General features: G+C 40.8%; 1 protein-coding gene across 7 annotated transcripts in view; it reads left to right on the top strand.

The window, feature by feature from the left end:
- Window positions 1–18506, top strand: part of stau2 (staufen double-stranded RNA binding protein 2) — a 325427-nt gene that overhangs the window by 81519 nt on the left and 225402 nt on the right. For 6 of the 7 annotated variants that reach the window (XR_009514472.1, XM_059982922.1, XM_059982879.1 and 3 more), the window contains one exon: window positions 3549–3593. The exons of the other annotated variant lie outside the window; for it this stretch is intronic. Coding sequence is in view for 5 of the 6 variants with exons in the window: in XM_059982922.1 (XP_059838905.1) it covers window positions 3549–3593 (45 nt within the window). In the remaining variant the exon portion in view is untranslated. The remainder of the gene's footprint in view (window positions 1–3548; window positions 3594–18506) is intronic. 7 annotated transcript variants of the gene reach the window in all.

Here is an 18506-nt window from a genome sequence, read left to right as displayed (position 1 = left end):
AGTTAACAAATTTCACAACACACGCTGGTGATAATAAACCTGATTCTGATCTATGATTAAGAAATAGAATTTGTGAAAAAGGATTGAATGTGTTCACCCTCCCCCCACTACTTTCAAATCTCTTACTATCTTTCCTTTCGGTTAATCCTGACGAACGGTCTCGGCCCGAAACGTCGACAGTCCTTCTCCTATAGATGCTGCCTGGCCTGCTGTGTTCCACCAGCATTTTGTGTGTGTTGTTGTTTGAATGGGACTTCAGTCTTATAATTTAGAGACTGTTACGTACCCCGTAACTGGGTCACTTACCAGCAAAGATAGAGAGGTCCGTTGAAGTCTGATGGTAGTATTTTTAACAGTATTTATTGATAAAAATACACAAAAATAATATCAATGCAAACATACAGATAATATACGTCGTCAATACTAAATCTAAAAGTGTGGGTATAATAATAATAAGAAATAGCTCTATCGTTTTCTAGGGGATAATGTATTGTCCGATGGAAATATAAAAGTCACTCAAGTTCATTCAAGCTGCAGCTTTTGGTTGGAGAGAGAGACAGAGGTTTAGAACTTGCCAGGTTTTCCGTTTTATGATGTCGATCCTTCGAAATGGCGTCAGTGGTGATCTCTTCCTTAGCTAAGCTACCTTCCGTGGTAGGGCCTCAATCCCGGGGCAACGGGAAAGGACACACGTGGGCCCTGTACCAGCTATCGCTATTAAATGCCGTCACGGAACTCCTAGCATTTCTCCTGGTGCGTGTCAAGAGCTGTTCCCCAGACCCTCTTTTATCCTGACTCACAGGGTCTCAGATGTCAATCAGGGTGGAATGATGCCATCCCCCAACCAGCCCACATTGCCTGAGGGCTTCCATGAAGTACAGTATTCAATACACAATTCCGTCTCCAAGAGACAATGACCTGTTCTGTGGCTTTGTATCGCTGGGGCCAGGACATTCCAAACGTCTCTCTCTCTCATTTCCTGGGTCTCCTGACCTGACTTAATAGCGATCTCGCGATTCTCAAAAAGGAGGGGGGGGGGGCCACAGGCGTAACAAGACTAAAGTGGTCAAGAGAACTGATAGTGTGGTAGTTGGCATAAATATAAGATAGCTTTGTGTACGATGTCGCCCAGAGATAGCACGTAGGTGAGAAACAAGAATTGGGAAAGAGAAGGTTAGATCCTTCATCACAGTTGAAGTGAAACTGTTGCAAGAGTTTCTGGTAGGAATCAGGAAAATGTGTGCCACGCTGCTGCATGACAGTGGAAAGGAGAAGGACAGAAGGAGATGAGAAGCAGGAATAAAGTGGCACAATGGTTTTAAATTAGAGGTATGAGAAATGGCTCAGGTACGTACAAAGGTGGAAAATGTGGTCAAAGAGTAGGGGAAAGGGCATTGGGGTGTTTTCACTTCCAGAACCATCAATTCAGCTAGAATGAGAAGAATTGTGCAACTTTTAGCAAGACAGGGATGCAGTGATTAGAGGGAAGCTCTCATTGCACATTTGGTTTCTGTTGATGCAATCACTCACACAAGACCAGTGGATAGAAAGAATCTAGAAATGGATGATTTAGAGGCATGATGTTGACATTTCATCCATTTACTGGCAAACTGAACACCATCAATTTGATGGGAAGAATTCAGATCTGGATTATTTCTTTCTTGTGTACACTCGGGTGCAATTAATTCCTTGCTTACTTGAAGCTCACAGGACAAGTGGTATAATGGTAATAATAAACACAGCGAGTGCAAACCAGCATGGTGCAAAAATAGTCGTACTATCTGAAGAAGTGCACTAAGAAATGTGAAGGTAACAGTAATGCAAGAGTTCCCAAACTTTTTTATGCCATGGACCATCAAGCAAGGGGGCCCGTGGACCACAGGTTTGGAGTCCCTACAATAGTGGAAAACTGAAAGGTAGAGTGGAGAAACTGAGAATTTGGCTGCATTACTAGGATAATTCATCAGATTAAATCCCATGTGAGGGAATAGGATGAGGCGAGAATATATGCTTCGGTGAACTCTTAAGAGGATACTAAGAGCAACACAGAGACAAACTTTTCTAAGAGGAAGTCAAACCTAGAAAGGAAGCAGTAGGGTTGAGATCAGTGGACTTAGGGGATCAGCGAACCCATGAAGGAAGGAATGAAGACAGTTGACTTGAATAGGAGGAGTGAGAATAAAAGAAGAGTAGGAGAAAGTGGAAATATTACATGTAAGTGGGTGGGAAAGAGATCTGATTTCAATGTAATTAAGCCTAATTGATGCATTAGGAAGCACGTGCCTTGTCAGGCTGTTGACCAAATTCTCAGCCTGTCTGTTGCCCTAAAAGGAAAACTAACGGCACAGTACCACAGCTGGGGGTTCATGGTTTTGTCCCTTTTCTCCTCTCTTGCACAAGTAGTTCTGAAAATGATACCCTCTTAACATCTGAACCCCCGGAAATCTTACAGCAAGTGGGATTTTTAAAATTGGCTCCCAGTTACACTGTGGGAGTCTGATGTTAAATATGATTAAGTACCCTGACTCTCCGTGCCAAGGTCATACAGTAGAACATGCTGATGTCTAGTGTGAATGTTGCTCCAGTACGCCACCTAGTTGTCATCCATTTTGTTACAATGGTGGAGTGGAGCTGTTAATATTGTGGCTGTAATAATTTTCACATTCCAAAAGAAATTTAAGAAAAAAATTATGTGCCTTTCATTCAAGTTCTTTGTTTCTGCCTTTCTTCAGTGTATCTCTTGGTGTTTACTACTAACTGATAAATGGCAAAATTTTCAGTGTCATTAAAATGCTGCTTGGGGGATATAGGACTTCCCAGTATATTATAAACCATATCGAAATAGTTCAGACCTTCATCTATTACTGACTCAGCTGGCATGGCAAATGGAACCCCACAATTAATTTGTATAAGGAATGTGAAGAATCATTGCCCGTATGCCTTATTAGTTAAAGGTTTTGTTGAACATTGCACACTTGGATGCATTGGCTGATAACAGTTGAAGTACATTCTAACATCTGAGAACATTTGGTCAGAAGATGTTACTTGCTGGCGCAGTGGTACAAAATTAAATTGGGACTTGGCGTCTCGTGGTGAAATTAAATAGAAAGCATTAGCTTGTCTTCACTTCCAGCTGGTAGCAATTTGTGTTGGGCAGCATGAGATTTATGGATATCTGGTGAGAGGCAGATTGACTTTGAAGGTTGAATAAGCTACCAATAAGTTGACTGCTGTCCTAATGATTTCTTTGTTATGATATTAGAAGGTTGCCAACAGCAGAGAAACCTTAGTTTATACTTGATCGAAATGGAGGAAAATTAACTGGTGCCTGAAGCATTTTAACTTGATGTTTCATACCTTTGATGTAGGATCTCTGAATTTAAGTATTCCTGTCTTAATTTTACTGGTTTGTAAAAGCTCAATGTTGATCCAGATCTGTAGTTATTTGTAGCTTTATTTGGCATGGTTGGAGGTACCTGTGGAAGTCCGAACATGCATTAGGGGTATAATCCTTCAATCATTAAAATTGCAAACAATTTTTCTTTTAGGTTCGAATATGCAGAAACAGAGAATCTGATTAGTGAGACCAACGGGTAAGAAAAATTTCAGTCATTGCTTTAGCCCCATTTTGAACTGTAGGGAAGATGCTGTATGTTTGGCTAAAGTTCAGTAATTTTAATTGTAGATTTTGCTCAGAGGCTGTGAAATGTGATCATTAAAAGTGCTGATCGGTTTTTAAACAATCTGCTCTATATCTGATTTTTATTTTGTCTGTTGGAAGAGCCTGAATTTTAAGAAGCTGGGATAATGCAGTTTTATCATGAACAATATTGTGTTATGGATTCTGTATGCCATTTTAATGCATCATCTAAAATTGGTGAAGTAATTTTATTACAATTGACCAATTTTGATCAATTTTGAATAAAGTTTTTCAACCATGTTTCAAAATAAGATTGGAAAGTTTTGTAATTAAGGGTCAACGTATGAGGAACATTTGAATGCTCTGGGCCTGGAGTTTAGAGGAATGAAGGGAGAATCCCATTGAAAGGCCTAGATAGTGGACATGGAGAAGATGTTTTCTTTCGTGGGAGAGTCCAGGACTTCAGAATAGAAGGAGGCCCTTTTTAGAACAAAAATGAGGAGGAATTTCTTTAGCCAGAGGGTGGTGAATCTGTGGAATTTTTTTTGCCAGATATGACTATGGAGACCAAGTTATTGAATATATTTAAAGCAGAGGTTGATAGATTCTTCATCAGCAGGAGCACTTACTAATGGGGTTGAGAGGAATAATAAATCAGCCATGAAGAAATGGCAGAGCAGTCTTAATAGGCTGAGTGGCCTAACTGCTGTTTTATGGTCCACAACAAAAATATTTAATATCAACTCAGCTCTCAACATGAAGCATCAAAATACAGGTGTGTGCATGCAAATTTCCTTTTTGATCTCATATTTTTAGACAATGGAAGAATTGCTTCTTCCTGCCTACACATTGGAAAGAATATCAAAATCCAGAAGGCAGTCATTGTTAATAACATGTGGAATTGGCACTAATATATCCCTGGGAAGAAGTCATCACACAAGTGCTTTCTCCTCCTCCATCCCCATCCCTACCCACAGCCCAGCAAAGGATTTGAGGACAAGATGTACCATACTGCTTTTGAATGTATTCTTTTAGTTTGGTAGATTACTTGTAGTGGTTTTTGTGGTCATTATCCTGGCTATGCATGGGATAACCAGTAACCATAAATGAGAAAGGGAAGAATATTCACTTCAGAGGTGGGTGAGTTACTGGAATTGGTTTTGAGGGACAGCGAGTACCATTTAGAAATAACAGATTAATTAAAGGCAATTGGCATGGATTTGTTTTGGGAAGGTAATTTCTGAACTAATGTGTTTTATAAAATGATGCCTCCTTAACGAATTCAGTTTCCAGAATGACATAGAATAGATTTAATTTTAAAAGATTGATAGTAGCAGTTGGCATCTATCTGTCATGAAAGACAATGAGTGGTGATGATCATTATCAAAAGCCTGGGTGGAAGGTATGCGATGGAGTGTGGGGTGGTTCATTTTGGTAGGTCAAATATGCTGGGAGAATATAGCATTAATGGTAAGACTCTTGGCAGTGTGGAGGATCAGAGGAATCTTGGTGTCCGATCCATAGGACATTCAAATCTGCAGCGCAGGTTGACTGTGGTTAAGAAGGTGTATGGAGTATTGGCCTTTTATCAATCGTGGGATTGAGTTTAAGAGCCGAGAGGTAATGTTACAGCTATATAGGACCCTGGTCAGACCCCACTTGGAGTACTGTACTCAATTCTGGTTTCCTTGCTACAGGAAGGACGTGGAAACCATAGAAAGGGTCCAGAGGAGATTTACGAGGATGTTGCCTGGATTAGGGAGCATGCCTTATGAGAATAGGGTGAGTGAACTCGGCCTTTTCTCCTTGGAATGACAGAGGATGAGAGGTGACCTGATAGAGTTGTATAAGATGATGAGAGGTATTAATCGTGGTCAGAGGCTTTTTGCCAGGGCTGAAATGGCTAGCACGAGAGGGCATAGTTTTAAGGTGTTTGGTAGTAGGTACAGAGAGGTAAGTTTTTTACGCAGAGAGTGGTGAGTGCATGGAATGGGCAGCTGGCGGCGGTGGTGGAGGTGGAAGCGATAGGGTGTTTTAAGAGACTCCTGGGTGGCCATATGGAGCTTTGAAAAATAGAGGGCTCTGGGTAAAGCCGAGGTAGTTCTAAGGTAGGGACATGTTCGGCACAGCTTTGTGAGCTGAAGGGCCTGTGTTGTGCTTTAGTTTTCGATGTTTCTATCCTGAGATGCCCAGTCATCAAGATCCCCCTCTTAGCCTCACCAGTGTAGTCCAAAGGAAAGCTTATGAAGCAATACGCTTGGCACCAGCTTGGCTGGAGGAAGGATGTTCAATGACGTCCAGCCGCCTTTGGGTCTCCACTCCGGGTTTACTGTTTGGGTTTACTCCCGTATCCTTCATCTGTCCTGAAGCTGCCCACAAGGCCTTGGGACTATTGACCCAAAGCAGGGAATCTGCTTCACGAGCACCAGCGCATGCCCACACACCAGTGGGCCTGTGTACAGGGGCCAGACCTCTTCCCTGTCCACTGTAGTTCAACCGAGTCCGAAAGGTGTTCAGTTTCCGTGTATCACCAGCAAGGAGGCACTACATGAGGCTTGTTGTTGGAGAAGCTCTGTACTGGAGGGAAAGACTTAGACAATCAGCTCTCCTTTTCACAAGGCTGCTAGCCAGTGGTGGAAGCTGAAAGTGGGAGCGACAAGCACTATCCACTACACCACTGCACGAGACGCATCACAACAACATTGTGATATTCCGGTCAAAAAGTGGTATAATGCATCTGAAGATTAAAGGAAAGCATTAGAACAGTGTTTTATGTTTCACAGTGAGAACAATGGCAATGAAGGCATACATTTCATGAAATTAATATTGCTTGTTGGTATTTTAGGAGGAATTGCAAGTATTTCATCACGAGGAGAAAGTAATCGGTTATAAACTACCCCAAGTATGTACAGTGGAGTAACGGGCCATTCATTGGTGTTCCATTTCCCTTTGCCATTGCACTTTTACCTTACTCATCAAGCTCCATTCAAATGCCACTTTACCTGAGCTGCTACTAGCTGAAGCAAATTCTACATTCTAATAACTCAGTGACGAGTTAATTAATGAAGGACCAGTGATACTAATTATTCAGCTGGTGATTAATTGAAATTAATGGACATGTTTTCTACAGATTGATTTTTTTGAAGTTTTTAAAATACACCATCTTGAAATAAGCATTCATGCCAAAACTGCAGGCTGTAATAGCCTCATAACTGGGGCATTGTTGGAGGTTACGCTGAGTATCTTTGAGACACTGGCTAATTGAACATAGTGTTTTTCTTTTCCTGGCTACTCTTCAAGAGTTAATGCTGGTGTGTGACTGAGCTTTGTTTAAGCTGGTCTGGCATTGTAACCTAATTTTAAAGTAAGATTAAAGGCTAAGTATAATTCATAATAGCAATTTTATTACTGCCATTATTATACCATGGAATGAAGTAGCTGGTAGTGTTAACATACCTGTTTAATGGTATTTTTTAAATTTAGCGATTATAATGCAGAATTGGCCCTTCCAGCCTTTTGAGCTGTGTTGCCCAATCACATGACAACTAATCACATGACAACTTACAATTGCCAATTACTCTATTAACCAGTACATCTTTGGACTGTGGGAGGAAGCCAGAGCGCCTGGAGAAAACCCATGCATTCCACGGGGAGAACATGCAAACTTCTTACAAAGGATGCTGGAATTGAACTCTGAACCCCAATGACCTGAACTGTAACAGTGTCACGCTAAGCACTTCTCTACTCAAGCAATGATGAGTAAGTAATGGGAAAATGTTAAACACACGCCAGAGCCCGAAGAATTCTTCAGTAAGCTCAGTTAGATATTATAACAAATCAATTATTTAGAATTCTTTCAGTATACTTCTATAATTTTCAAAGTACAATGTTTAGTGTGCTGAGCCACAGTTTGTGTGGTAGAGTTCAGATCCAGATTCAGATTCAGATTCAGTTTATTGTCATTTAGAAACCACAAATGCAATGTAGTTAAAAAATGAGACAACGTTCCCCCAGAATGATATCACAAAAGCATATGACAAAACAGACTACACCAGAAAATCCACGTAACGTTTGGCAATCCCCAATCCAGAGTTCAGAGAGGCTGCTGCGTATTAATATCACGTCTAGCGTGTTCCCCGGAAAGGAGCTCCAAATCCACCAGACAAAAACAAGACCAAAAACTAAAGCTACAAGACATGCACAAAACCACATAATTACAACATATAGTTACAACAGTGCAAACAATAGCATAATTGATTAAAAAAAACAGACTATAGGCACAGTAAAAATAGTCCAAGATGTTAAAGGACTGTAAGTTCAAAAGAAATCACAGTTTCCACAAGTCCCCAGGGTCCCGACAGACTCACCATCCCACACCGGCGGCAGAAGGGAGTACTCCCGCTATGGACAAAGGCGCCGCCCAACTCAGCCTCGCAGACGCAGCGTACAATGGAAGTTTCGTCGAAACCAGCCTCGCAAACACAGCACACACCAAAAGCGACCTGAGTCCGTTGAACCTCTGAGCCAACGACCATCCCCTCTGTCACAGCTTCTCCGAGCACCATCCTCTGCCGAGCGTATTAAGACGACTCCACCAACGGCCATCGGCAAAGCGACCCCGAGGACTGGGGGCCTGTTCTTCCCAGCAGAGTCCCGGACCTGTTGGAGTCAGTACCTGTTATAGTGATACTAGATGTCCTCAATTCGAAGGTGTCTGCCTCCTGTTACACTCAAATCCATCTGATGGTTTATTGATCTTATTTTTCAGGATACAAACTTGACTTGGAGTTTGGACAAAATTAGTCAATTAATGAACTGAAACATCTTGTGTTACAGATTCCTTATTTAGACACATTTACCACTTCAACTACAGCCTAAAAATTGACTGTGAGAGTTACAGTAATTAAGAAGCTGGATATAATTGCAAGATTAATTTTTAACACAATTGTGGGATTTTTACTCCACTGTTGTTTTTTTTAAGGGTCTTGGATTTCCTCATGAAAGGCCACAGTATTCAATATTGTGTGGTCCTAATTCTGTTAAAATGCAGAAAGTGACTTTGGAAATGCAAACTAGAAAAAATTTCTCACCCTGATAATTGTCCAAAAAGATTGCAGGGCACTTCATCAAACACACAGAAAATGATAGATGAGTAGGTCTATGATTCTGTTCAGTTGCATGTAAAAGGATTAACTTGAATCCAACTATCTGCTGATACCACAGATAAAAAAGGTGTAATAAATTTTCCAAAATATGCGTAATTGTGGATTCTCATGGCAAGTCTTAGCTTGGCGTGCTGAAGCAAGCCACTGATTATCTGTTGTGTACAAGATCTTTCCTTTGCATTGTCTCGCTGATGAGGGGGAAGTGGAGTAGGGCTCCAGAGGATCTTGTAAGGTGGTTAGGGGAGGATCCCTAGCATCTGGCATGGGGTAGATCGGAGGGGTGGTTAGGCAAATTAGTGAAGGGTTGCATTTCTGCCAGCCTGTTATGGTGGTTTATGATTATTGGTGAGGCGCTGCTGAATGATGGTGGGATTCTGAAACAGGCTTCAACTTTCCAGTCTAGGTTTGTTTCAAACCCTCAAGCCAAGTGGAATTTTCCACAAGTAAAAGCAAACAAGTATTTTATTCCAGACTTGTGCAAGGAAGGTATAATAGCATGGTGTTAGGATACTGGCATATAGTGGATCAAACAATTGATCCAGTGCTGGAATTATAAATTCCATCCTGGCAGCTGGAGAATAAATTTTGGAAAAATGCTTCTGGTTCACTTATGTTCTTCAGAAGGAAATTTGTCATCTTTGCCTAGAGTGGTGTATATATGATTTCAGACTAATTAATATGTTTATTCTTGCCTGCTTTCTGAAATGGCCAAGCAAGCATTGCTGGTTTAAAAGTAAATTAGGAATAGACAATAAGTGTTGCCTTGCCAGTGATTATTTCAGATTGTGTTCTTTTGGTCTAAACTGTAATTAGCTCTCCAAGCTGAAATGTCACTTGAGCCCTTTGCAGAGGTTGAAAGCAACAATGCACTAGATTTATTATGATTATTTAGTTTGGATTTGCTGATTTCTGAATCAAATGTGATTCAGTCAGCTCCATCTACCACAGGGATTGCAAGTGCCAGACTTCCAAATAGAACAGGGAACAGTACAGCACAGGAACAGGCCCTTCACCCCACGATGTGATGCCAAAGCAGGTTTAAAAAAAAGTAAATCAACTCCTCCCCCCCCCAAGACTAATCCCTCCTACCTACCAATGTCTATATCCCTCCAACTTCCTCATAGTTATGTGTCTATCTAAACTTTTTTAAAGCCTGGCATTTTGAATTTAATATACGTGCTTGATACAGAACACTGTTGTTTCTTTATATTTCATCACAGACCTTGCTTTTGTACTGAAATTTAAGTTTTATCAGTTGTTTTGTTTCCCCCCGTCCTGCTATTATTCCATGACACGTATTCATACTTATTTCACCAGATGAAAATTTAACCAGATTTCCCCCAGTATAGTGGTTATCCCTTCTGCCACATGACTTACAAAGTCAGCAAAAAAACTATCAACTGGAAATCTGAAATGAATGTACAAAATGTTGGAACTGCTGAGATGGAAAGACTGATCAGATCCATTTTACTTTGCTTTTCAAAGATGCTACCTGACCTGAGCATTTCCAGCATGCTTTTTAGTTTAGTTACAAAGTTCCACAGCAACCTCTTTTCATTCCTATTCAGCTAGCTTGATCAACTTATCCTTCAATTTCTTTTTTCCTCATGTTTCCTTTTGAATCTATGTACACATGTTACTGGTCCTGTGTGTTTCTTGATCTCCGGATGAAGAAGTTTCTCATGGATTCTCAGTTGGATGTATTAGAAAGTAATGTTTATGGTCCCTTGTTCTGCTAATGTCCACTAAAGAAACACCATTGTCTGTTCCATTGATTCCTCCCATAATCAGTGTCAGAATGCTCCTCGGTATTAACTGTCCATTATCTTTGTCTTTCCATGGATCCTGACTGACTGCTGAAAATTTGCAGCATTCTCTTGTTTTGGGTTATTTTGTTTCAGGCTTCCTCTTTTGAGTGAAAGGGCCAGGTTGCAATTGCCTGTTCAATCTTTCCCAATGGCCATAACTTAGTTTCAGCCTTATTGTAATAACTCTTTAAAGCACCTTATCCAGTGTATTTTTATCCCCTCTATGGAAATTAAACAAGTTTAACATCTCATAATTTACATATTTTATCAATCTTAGTTTGTTGAAAAAGTTCCCTTTTGTGACTCTGTTGTGAAGAATTGCAATATCAGTGTGGGAACATATTTGAGGCAAGTATATCTGGGCTGTTGCAACAGGGAATATTGGGAAAAAATAAAGCCAAGATTGCCTCACTTACTGGATAACTGGTGTGATAATTCCTGTTGGAGAATGTATTTAGGAGAACATTAAATTATGAAACAGCCTGGCACTGCTTTAATATGCTATGACTACATGACTACCCATGTACAATAGCTCATCAGCATTTCAGCAAACTGCCAACATCTTGTTAATACACTCAACATATACAAACAAGCTGGATGAACTCAGTAGGTCGGGCAGCATCTGTTGAAGCCAGCTTGTTTGTACGTGTTGATTTGATCACAGCATCTGCAGTGTACTTTGTGTTTGTTAATACATTGATTCTACAAGCCAGTAGGAGGCAGTACCTTGAATAGATCAGGGAAAAATATTGCTGCAGGATTTCTTCCCATAATAACCTTATGACATTTGAATACTGAGTTTTGCAATTGCTCCCAAGGTTTTTAGTAGGTGGTTCTGGCTTGCATTCCTGAATTTTAAAATATTGCATCATTTATCGAGATCTCTTGTGTCAGAGACGTGTGAACGGCTCATATCCTATTGTCTACTCTTGCTAATTACTAAAGTGAGCAGTGAGACTGACCACGGTGAAAGGTATTTCATTGATGTCAGGGCTGCACTTTGTTATTTTAGATGATAACCATTTAGCCAAAACATTGTTGTCATGACATTGTTATAAGCAAATATGAAATTGAAAAGGAATATAGCCGATGGTATGAAATTAATGTTTTACTTTTTTACTTTGACAAATACAGTGGTGTAGCAATTGCTTAACAGCATCAGTGATCACCAATTGGGGCTCAATCTCCACTGCTGTTTGTAAGCAGCTTGTCGTTTCTCCCTGTGACCGCATGGGTTCCTGGTGCTCTGGTGTCCTTCTACATTCCAAAGATAAGTGGTTGGGGTTAGTGAATTATGGGTGTGCTATGTTGGCGTTAGAAGTTAGGCGACATTTGCAGTTTGCCCCCCTCACAATCCTCGATCTCTGTTGTTCGTTGATGCCACATAACATATATTTGTGATAAAATAAAGCTTATCTTTATAATGTTTAAATGAGTGATGGAAGTGTTCCTGTCATTGGCTTTGGTTGGTAAAACAGTTCTACCAATGAGATATTCTTGTGAATTCAAGCTGGGGATCTATAGTAGATATCAGAGTTTTTCAGTCAAGAGGTTACAGATCAACCAGTGTTTCATTTTAATTGCTGCCTCGTGATCTTGACTTTAAAAATATCTGTGGAGATTGAGTTAGAAGATACTGGGTATCTTGCTCGGTAGCTTGCTTGTCTCAACTTGTATGAAAAATGGGCATGTAAAGGAAAGGTTTGACATGTGCTTTTCATGTCTGAGAGTCACAATATATTTTTGAAGTGCTGATAACGTACCCAATTTGTGCTCAGCAAACTTTCTCAAATACGTGATCTGATTAATTGCAAATTATTGAGAAATTTGAGTGCTTTCTTATCTACATGTGAAACTGGGACTGAAATTGCTATGCGTATTGTTGTGACTGTGAACAACGTCACCGGACAGACACTGAACCTGCTGGATATAGAAGCCTTTATTCAGCAAAACAAGCAGCAGGCATTATACTCCAGGCACTCTTGGAAGAAGTGGCCTGCTTGATCCAATATTACAGGACATTCTTTATATGCTAAAAATCAAGGATAGTAGATGGAAAATTCTATAGTTACAACATATCTACAATGTTTCCTTTTAATTACATGTAATTTTCAAATACCTCCACCTTCACACCAACACCCCAGGCACCCAAATGACTCTGCAGCTGCATTCATGTTACACCCTATCCTCGTTATATGCAGGGAGACGTTCCTCGAAGTTGACGCATAATGTGAAATTGCATAATGTGAATAATTATTTAAATTGAGAAAATAGGGATGCATTCCAGAGGGTTTCCTAAATATGTTTTATCTGTAATTTCTTCACATTTTTAAACTCATATGACACAAAAGCAGTACCACAGGACAACATTTGTATTATATTTAATCAATTTAAGGTAATATTCAATGTAATAAATCGTAGAAAGTTAACATCCTGGGATTTACAGTTCTCACCAACAGTGGCAGGTGTGTTCGCTCCAGGAGTTGAGTGGGTGTTGTGGCCGTCAGGATCATATCAAGCACAGCAAGGGGTGAAGGAAGACTCACAGAACTCTTAGAACTCCCGGCAGCAGGAGATGACACCAATTTGAAGAAAGTGTTGAGGGTTGTTTGCTTGGCAGCATTTTGTTTTTCAGCATAAATTTGCTTGTAGGGAAGAAGGGTTGATGGCAGGGGACGACTGAAATGCTGACTCTGTTCTAAACTTGGGTCCATGTCCATCGCCATTTGTGCCAAGTGTTCCAACTTCCACCATACCCTCATCGTTGGTAAACTCTCGGGATTTTCAAAATCTTCTGTTGATTGCAGCATCTGAGAGATAGTTCGCCGTAAAAAAAAACGCCTTGAATGTGGGTCACACCTTGGTTGAGTGGCTGAATCAGTGATGTTGTGTTAGGCAGCAGGAAATGCACTGCTATGTTAGGATGAATACTGTCCAAATGTTTAGGATGGGCTGCGCATTGTCAAGCAACAAAAGAACTTTAAAGGCAAGGTTCTGTTCCTGGCAGTAGCGTCCCAGAGCTGTGTTACCTTCAGCTGATGCCGCGCTGTTTATAATTTCCAACTGTTTTTCAAGTGTTAAAACGGTTCTCTGCCACTCGGCTGATGGCCAGGACATGACATTGGACGATTAGGAGGCATAGTTAAATATTTCAAGCACAAAATCACTGTACCGTAGGTAAAATCAACAGAAGTTTAAGAGAGCAAGATCGCGCATTGACACCTTGCCAAAACCAATGCGAGACTGGTGGGAGTGAGACATGCGCACGTGACTTGTATTGGTGGAAAAGCAGTGCTCCTCGCATAACTGTGAGTTTTGGACGCATATAAGGAGACGTTGGTAGAAATAGGTTTCTCACATAACTGAGAGTCTGCATAGTCTGAAGATGCATATAATGAGGATAGGGTGTATATGCAGACACCTCAGGTGAATGGATGTTTCCTGGTTTGCAATAATGCCAGTCTGCAGCTCCAGGAAGACTATTGTCTACAATCTACATTCAGGTCTGTAGACTGGTTGCTGTTGAAATTAATATTTGCTATATACAATAGCGCCAGTAAACACCTCAACGTAAATGATGACAGAATTCCTTTTAGTATTTATTTCTATTATAATTTACTCTCTTCAGGCAGTGGCAAGTTACTCAGAGAAGTGCCCTAACTCCAGCTACCTGCAATGAATTCAATAACTTCTGCTATTGCAGTAACCTAGGCAAGAGTCATCGAGGAAATCACAGGCAGCTGGAGTGAGGGCACTTGTCCGAGTAACCTCAGAAGCAATGCACTTTGGTGATTAACCTCCAGTAATCACAAACGTATCAACGCTGTTTGACAGTTCTTCCAGCAGTTTGTACATTGCATCATAAACAAGTTACTTTGTTCAAGTTAAATTCATAACAGGAGTACTTTCCCCAGGATTCCCACAAAGACCACAAGATATCGGAGCAGAATTAGACTATTTGGCTCATTGCGTCTGCTCTGCCTTTTCATCATGGCTGATCCAATGTTCCTCTCAGCCCCAATCTCCTGCCTTCTCCCTGTATCCCTTCATGCTTTGACCAGTCAAGAATCCATCAACCTCTGCCTTAAATACACGTGAAGACTTGGCCTCCACAGCTGCTTGTGACAAAGAATTCCACAGATTCACCATCTTCTGGCTAAAGAAATACCTCCTCATCTCTGTACTAAAAAGACACTCTCCACTTCTGAGGCTGTGTCGTCTGGTCTTAGACTCTCCCACCATAGGAAAATCCTCTCCACATCCACTCCATTAAACCCTTTCACCATTCAAAAGGTCAAAACGAGTCACACCTCATTCTTCTGAATTCCAGTGAGTACAGGCAAAGAACCAGCAAATGCTCTTCATATGTTAAGCTGTTCAATCTTGGAATTATTTTTGTGAACCTCCTTTGAACGCTTTCCAGTTTCAGTACATCCTTTCTAAGATAAGGGACCCAAAATGGCTCACAGTACTTGTCTGTTATTTATTGTAATGCCTGCACTGTTTTGTGCACTTTATGCAGTCCTGGGTAGGTCTAGTCTAGTGTAGTTTTTTTTTCTGTATTGTTTTTCACCTAGTTCAGTGTAGTTTTTGTATTGTTTCATGTAGGACCATGGTCATGAAAAACGTCTCATTTTTACTGTGTAATGTACCAGCAGTTATGGTCAAAATGACAATAAAAAGTGACTTGACATGAAGTGAGAACTCACCAGTGCTTTATAAATTCTCAGCATTACATCTTCGCTCTTATACTCTAGTCCTCTTATAAAGAATGCTAACATTGTATTTGCCTTCCTCACCACAGATTCAACTTTCAAATTAACCTTTAGACTCCCATGTCTGTTTGAACCTCAGTTTTTCATGTATTGTCTCCATTTAGAAAATAGTCAACCCTCTCATTTCTTCTACAAAAATGCATGACCATACACTTCCCCTTCACTGTCTTCCATCTGTCTACTTCCTTCTGTATCCTCTCTACTTCCTCAAAATTACCTGCCTCTCCACCTATCTTCATATCACCTGCAAACTTTGCAACAAAGCCATCAATTCTTTCATCCAAATCAAAAAGAATTGGTCCCAACTCAACCCCAGTGGAACACCACTAGTCCCTGACAGCCAGCCAGAAAAGGCTCTATTTATTCTCTCTCTTTGACTCCTGCCAATCAGCCACTGCTTTATCCATGCTGGAATCTTTCCTGTAATACCATGGTCTCATGGCTTGTTAAGCAGCCTCCTATGTGGCACCTTGTCAAACACCTTCTGAAAGTCCAAGTACACAACATCAACCAATTCTCCTTTGTCTATCCTGCTTGTTATTTCTTCAAAGAATTCCAACAGATTTGTCAGGCAAGATTTTTCCTTGAGGAAACCATGCTGACTACAGCCTATTTTATTAAGTGCCTACAAGTACCCTGAAACCTCATTGTTAATAATTGACTCCAATATCTTCCCAACCACAGAGTCCAGACTAACTGGCATATAGTTTTCTTTCTTCTTCCTCTCTTCCTTCTTGAAGACTGGAGTGCAATTTTCCAGGCTTCCGGAACAATTCCAGAATCTAGTGATTCTCCACAAACTCTTCAGCCACCTATTTCAGAACCCTGGGGTGTACACCATCTGGTCCAGGTGACTGACCCACCTTTAGACTTTTCAGTTTCCCAAGATCCTTCTCTCTAGTTATGGTAACTTCACACACTTCGTGCCCCCTGACACCTGGGACTTCCACCATACTGCTAGTAACGAGTGGTGAAATACTTATTTTGTATTCGGACTGGATATTTGTACATGCTGTTCTTTTTTTAAAATTCGTATATTTTGGCATGCTCACCGCAGTTCTGTAGGAGAGATGTTAGAGTTCCCATTTTCACAATATTAGTAGCTGACAAAGGAGTTTAACCATTCAATGATAGTCTATCATTTCATCCTGTTAGTGACATTCCCTATGTTCCAACCACTGGCCTTCCCCATCTTCTCTGTAAGTTTCTTTCTCTATTCTGATGAAGTGTCTTTCACCTTAAAAAGTTGTTTGCTTCTTTTTCCGTACTGGTTTCTCTTTCCACAGATACTGTTTGACTGGCTGGGTTCTTGGGATTTTTGTTATGGTAAAACAGATGATTAGTTTTGAAAGCCATCAGTTGAAGGCTAAATCAGTGACAAGATGGAAGAATTTCAGAAACATGAGATTCTGCAGATGCAGATTCAGAGTAACACACACAAAATACTGGTGGAATTCAGCAGGTCGGGAAAAGTTGGAGAGGAAAAGCTGGTCGACGTTTTAGACCTTGATCAGGACTTTGGGACTCTGTATTTTTGACAAGGTCCCACACAGGAGATTAGTGTGCAAACTTAAAGCACACGGTATTGGGGGTATGGTGTTGATGTGGATAGAGAATTGGTTGGCAGACAGGAAGCAAAGAGTGGGAGTAAACGGGACCTTTTCAGAATGGCAGGCAGTGACTAGTGGGGTACCGCAAGGCTCAGTGCTGGGACCCCAGTTGTTTACAATATATATTAATGATTTAGACAAGGAAATTAAATGCAGCATCTCCAAGTTTGAGGATGACACGAAGCTGGGCGGCGGTGTTAGCTGTGAGGAGGATGCTAAGAGGATGCAGGGTGACTTGCATGGGTTAGGTGAGTGGGCAAATTCATGGCAGATGCAATTTAATGTGTATAAATGTGAGGTTATCCACTTTGGTTGTAAGAACAGGAAAACAGATTATTATCTGAACGGTGGCCGATTAGGAAAAGGGGAGATGCAGCGAGACCTGGGTGTCATTGTACACCAGTCATTGAAGGTGGGCATGCAGGTACAGCAGGCAGTGAAAAAGGCAAATGGTATGCTAGCATTCATAACAAAAGGATTTGAGTACAGGAGCAGGGAGGTTCTACTGCAGTTGTACAAGGTCTTGGTGAGATCGCACCTAGAATATTGTGTGCAGTTTTGGTCCCCTAATCAGAGGAAAGACATTCTTGCCATAGAGGGAGTACAGAGAAGGTTCACCAGATTGATTCCTGGGATGGCAGGACTCTCATATGAAGAAAGGCTGGATCGACTAGCTTATATTCACTGGAATTTAGAAGATTGAGGGGGGATCTTATTGAAACGTATAAAATTCTAAAGGGATTGGACAGGCCAAATGCAGGAAGATTGTTTCCGATGTTGGGTAAGTCCAGAACGAGGGGTCACAGTTTAAGGATAAAGGGGGAAGCCTTTTAGGACCGAGATGAAGAAAAACTTCTTCACACAGAGAGTGCTGAATCTGTGAAATTCTCTGCCACAGGAAACAGTTGAGGCTGGTTCATTGGCTATATTTAAGAGGAAGTTGGATATGGCCCTTGTGGCTAAAGGGATTGGGGGTATGGAGAGAAAGCAGGTACAGGGTTCTGAGTTGGACGATCAGCCATGATCATACTGAATGGCGGTGCAGGCTCGAAGGGCCGAATGGCCTACTCCTGCACCTGTTTTCTATGTTTCTATGTATAATGCCAAGAAACCTTCACTAGCAGCCAGACATTGAACAAAAATCAGGTGTGACACAGAAGCATTAGGCTAGCATCGGGGTTGATTGTGCTAAATCTCAACTGCAGTGCTTCAGTTTGAGACCTTTGAAAAGCAAAAAGCTGATATGTTGCCACTGACTTGGAGTCTTCGTTTAATTTTACAGATTGATATCCAAATATTAAATTCATTTGCTATTTTAATGGTTTTATTTATCTGAAATCGTTGGCATTGTTTTGGTTTATTCTCCTGATGTGCCCTATTGCTATTTTTAAAGAGGAGCTTATAATTTTAGTCAGCTAATCGGTCCTGTTTTTAAAATAACTATGTGTTCCCTCAGTACCTTTTCCTCTATTCAACCCTAGTTCTCAACTAGACAGGGTAATATTTTT

This window comes from Hypanus sabinus, chromosome 1, assembly GCF_030144855.1.
Source record: "Hypanus sabinus isolate sHypSab1 chromosome 1, sHypSab1.hap1, whole genome shotgun sequence".
Classification (NCBI taxonomy): Eukaryota; Metazoa; Chordata; class Chondrichthyes; order Myliobatiformes; family Dasyatidae; genus Hypanus; species Hypanus sabinus.
Note: the sequence above shows the minus strand (reverse complement) of the source record. Positions and strands in the feature narration are given on the sequence as shown.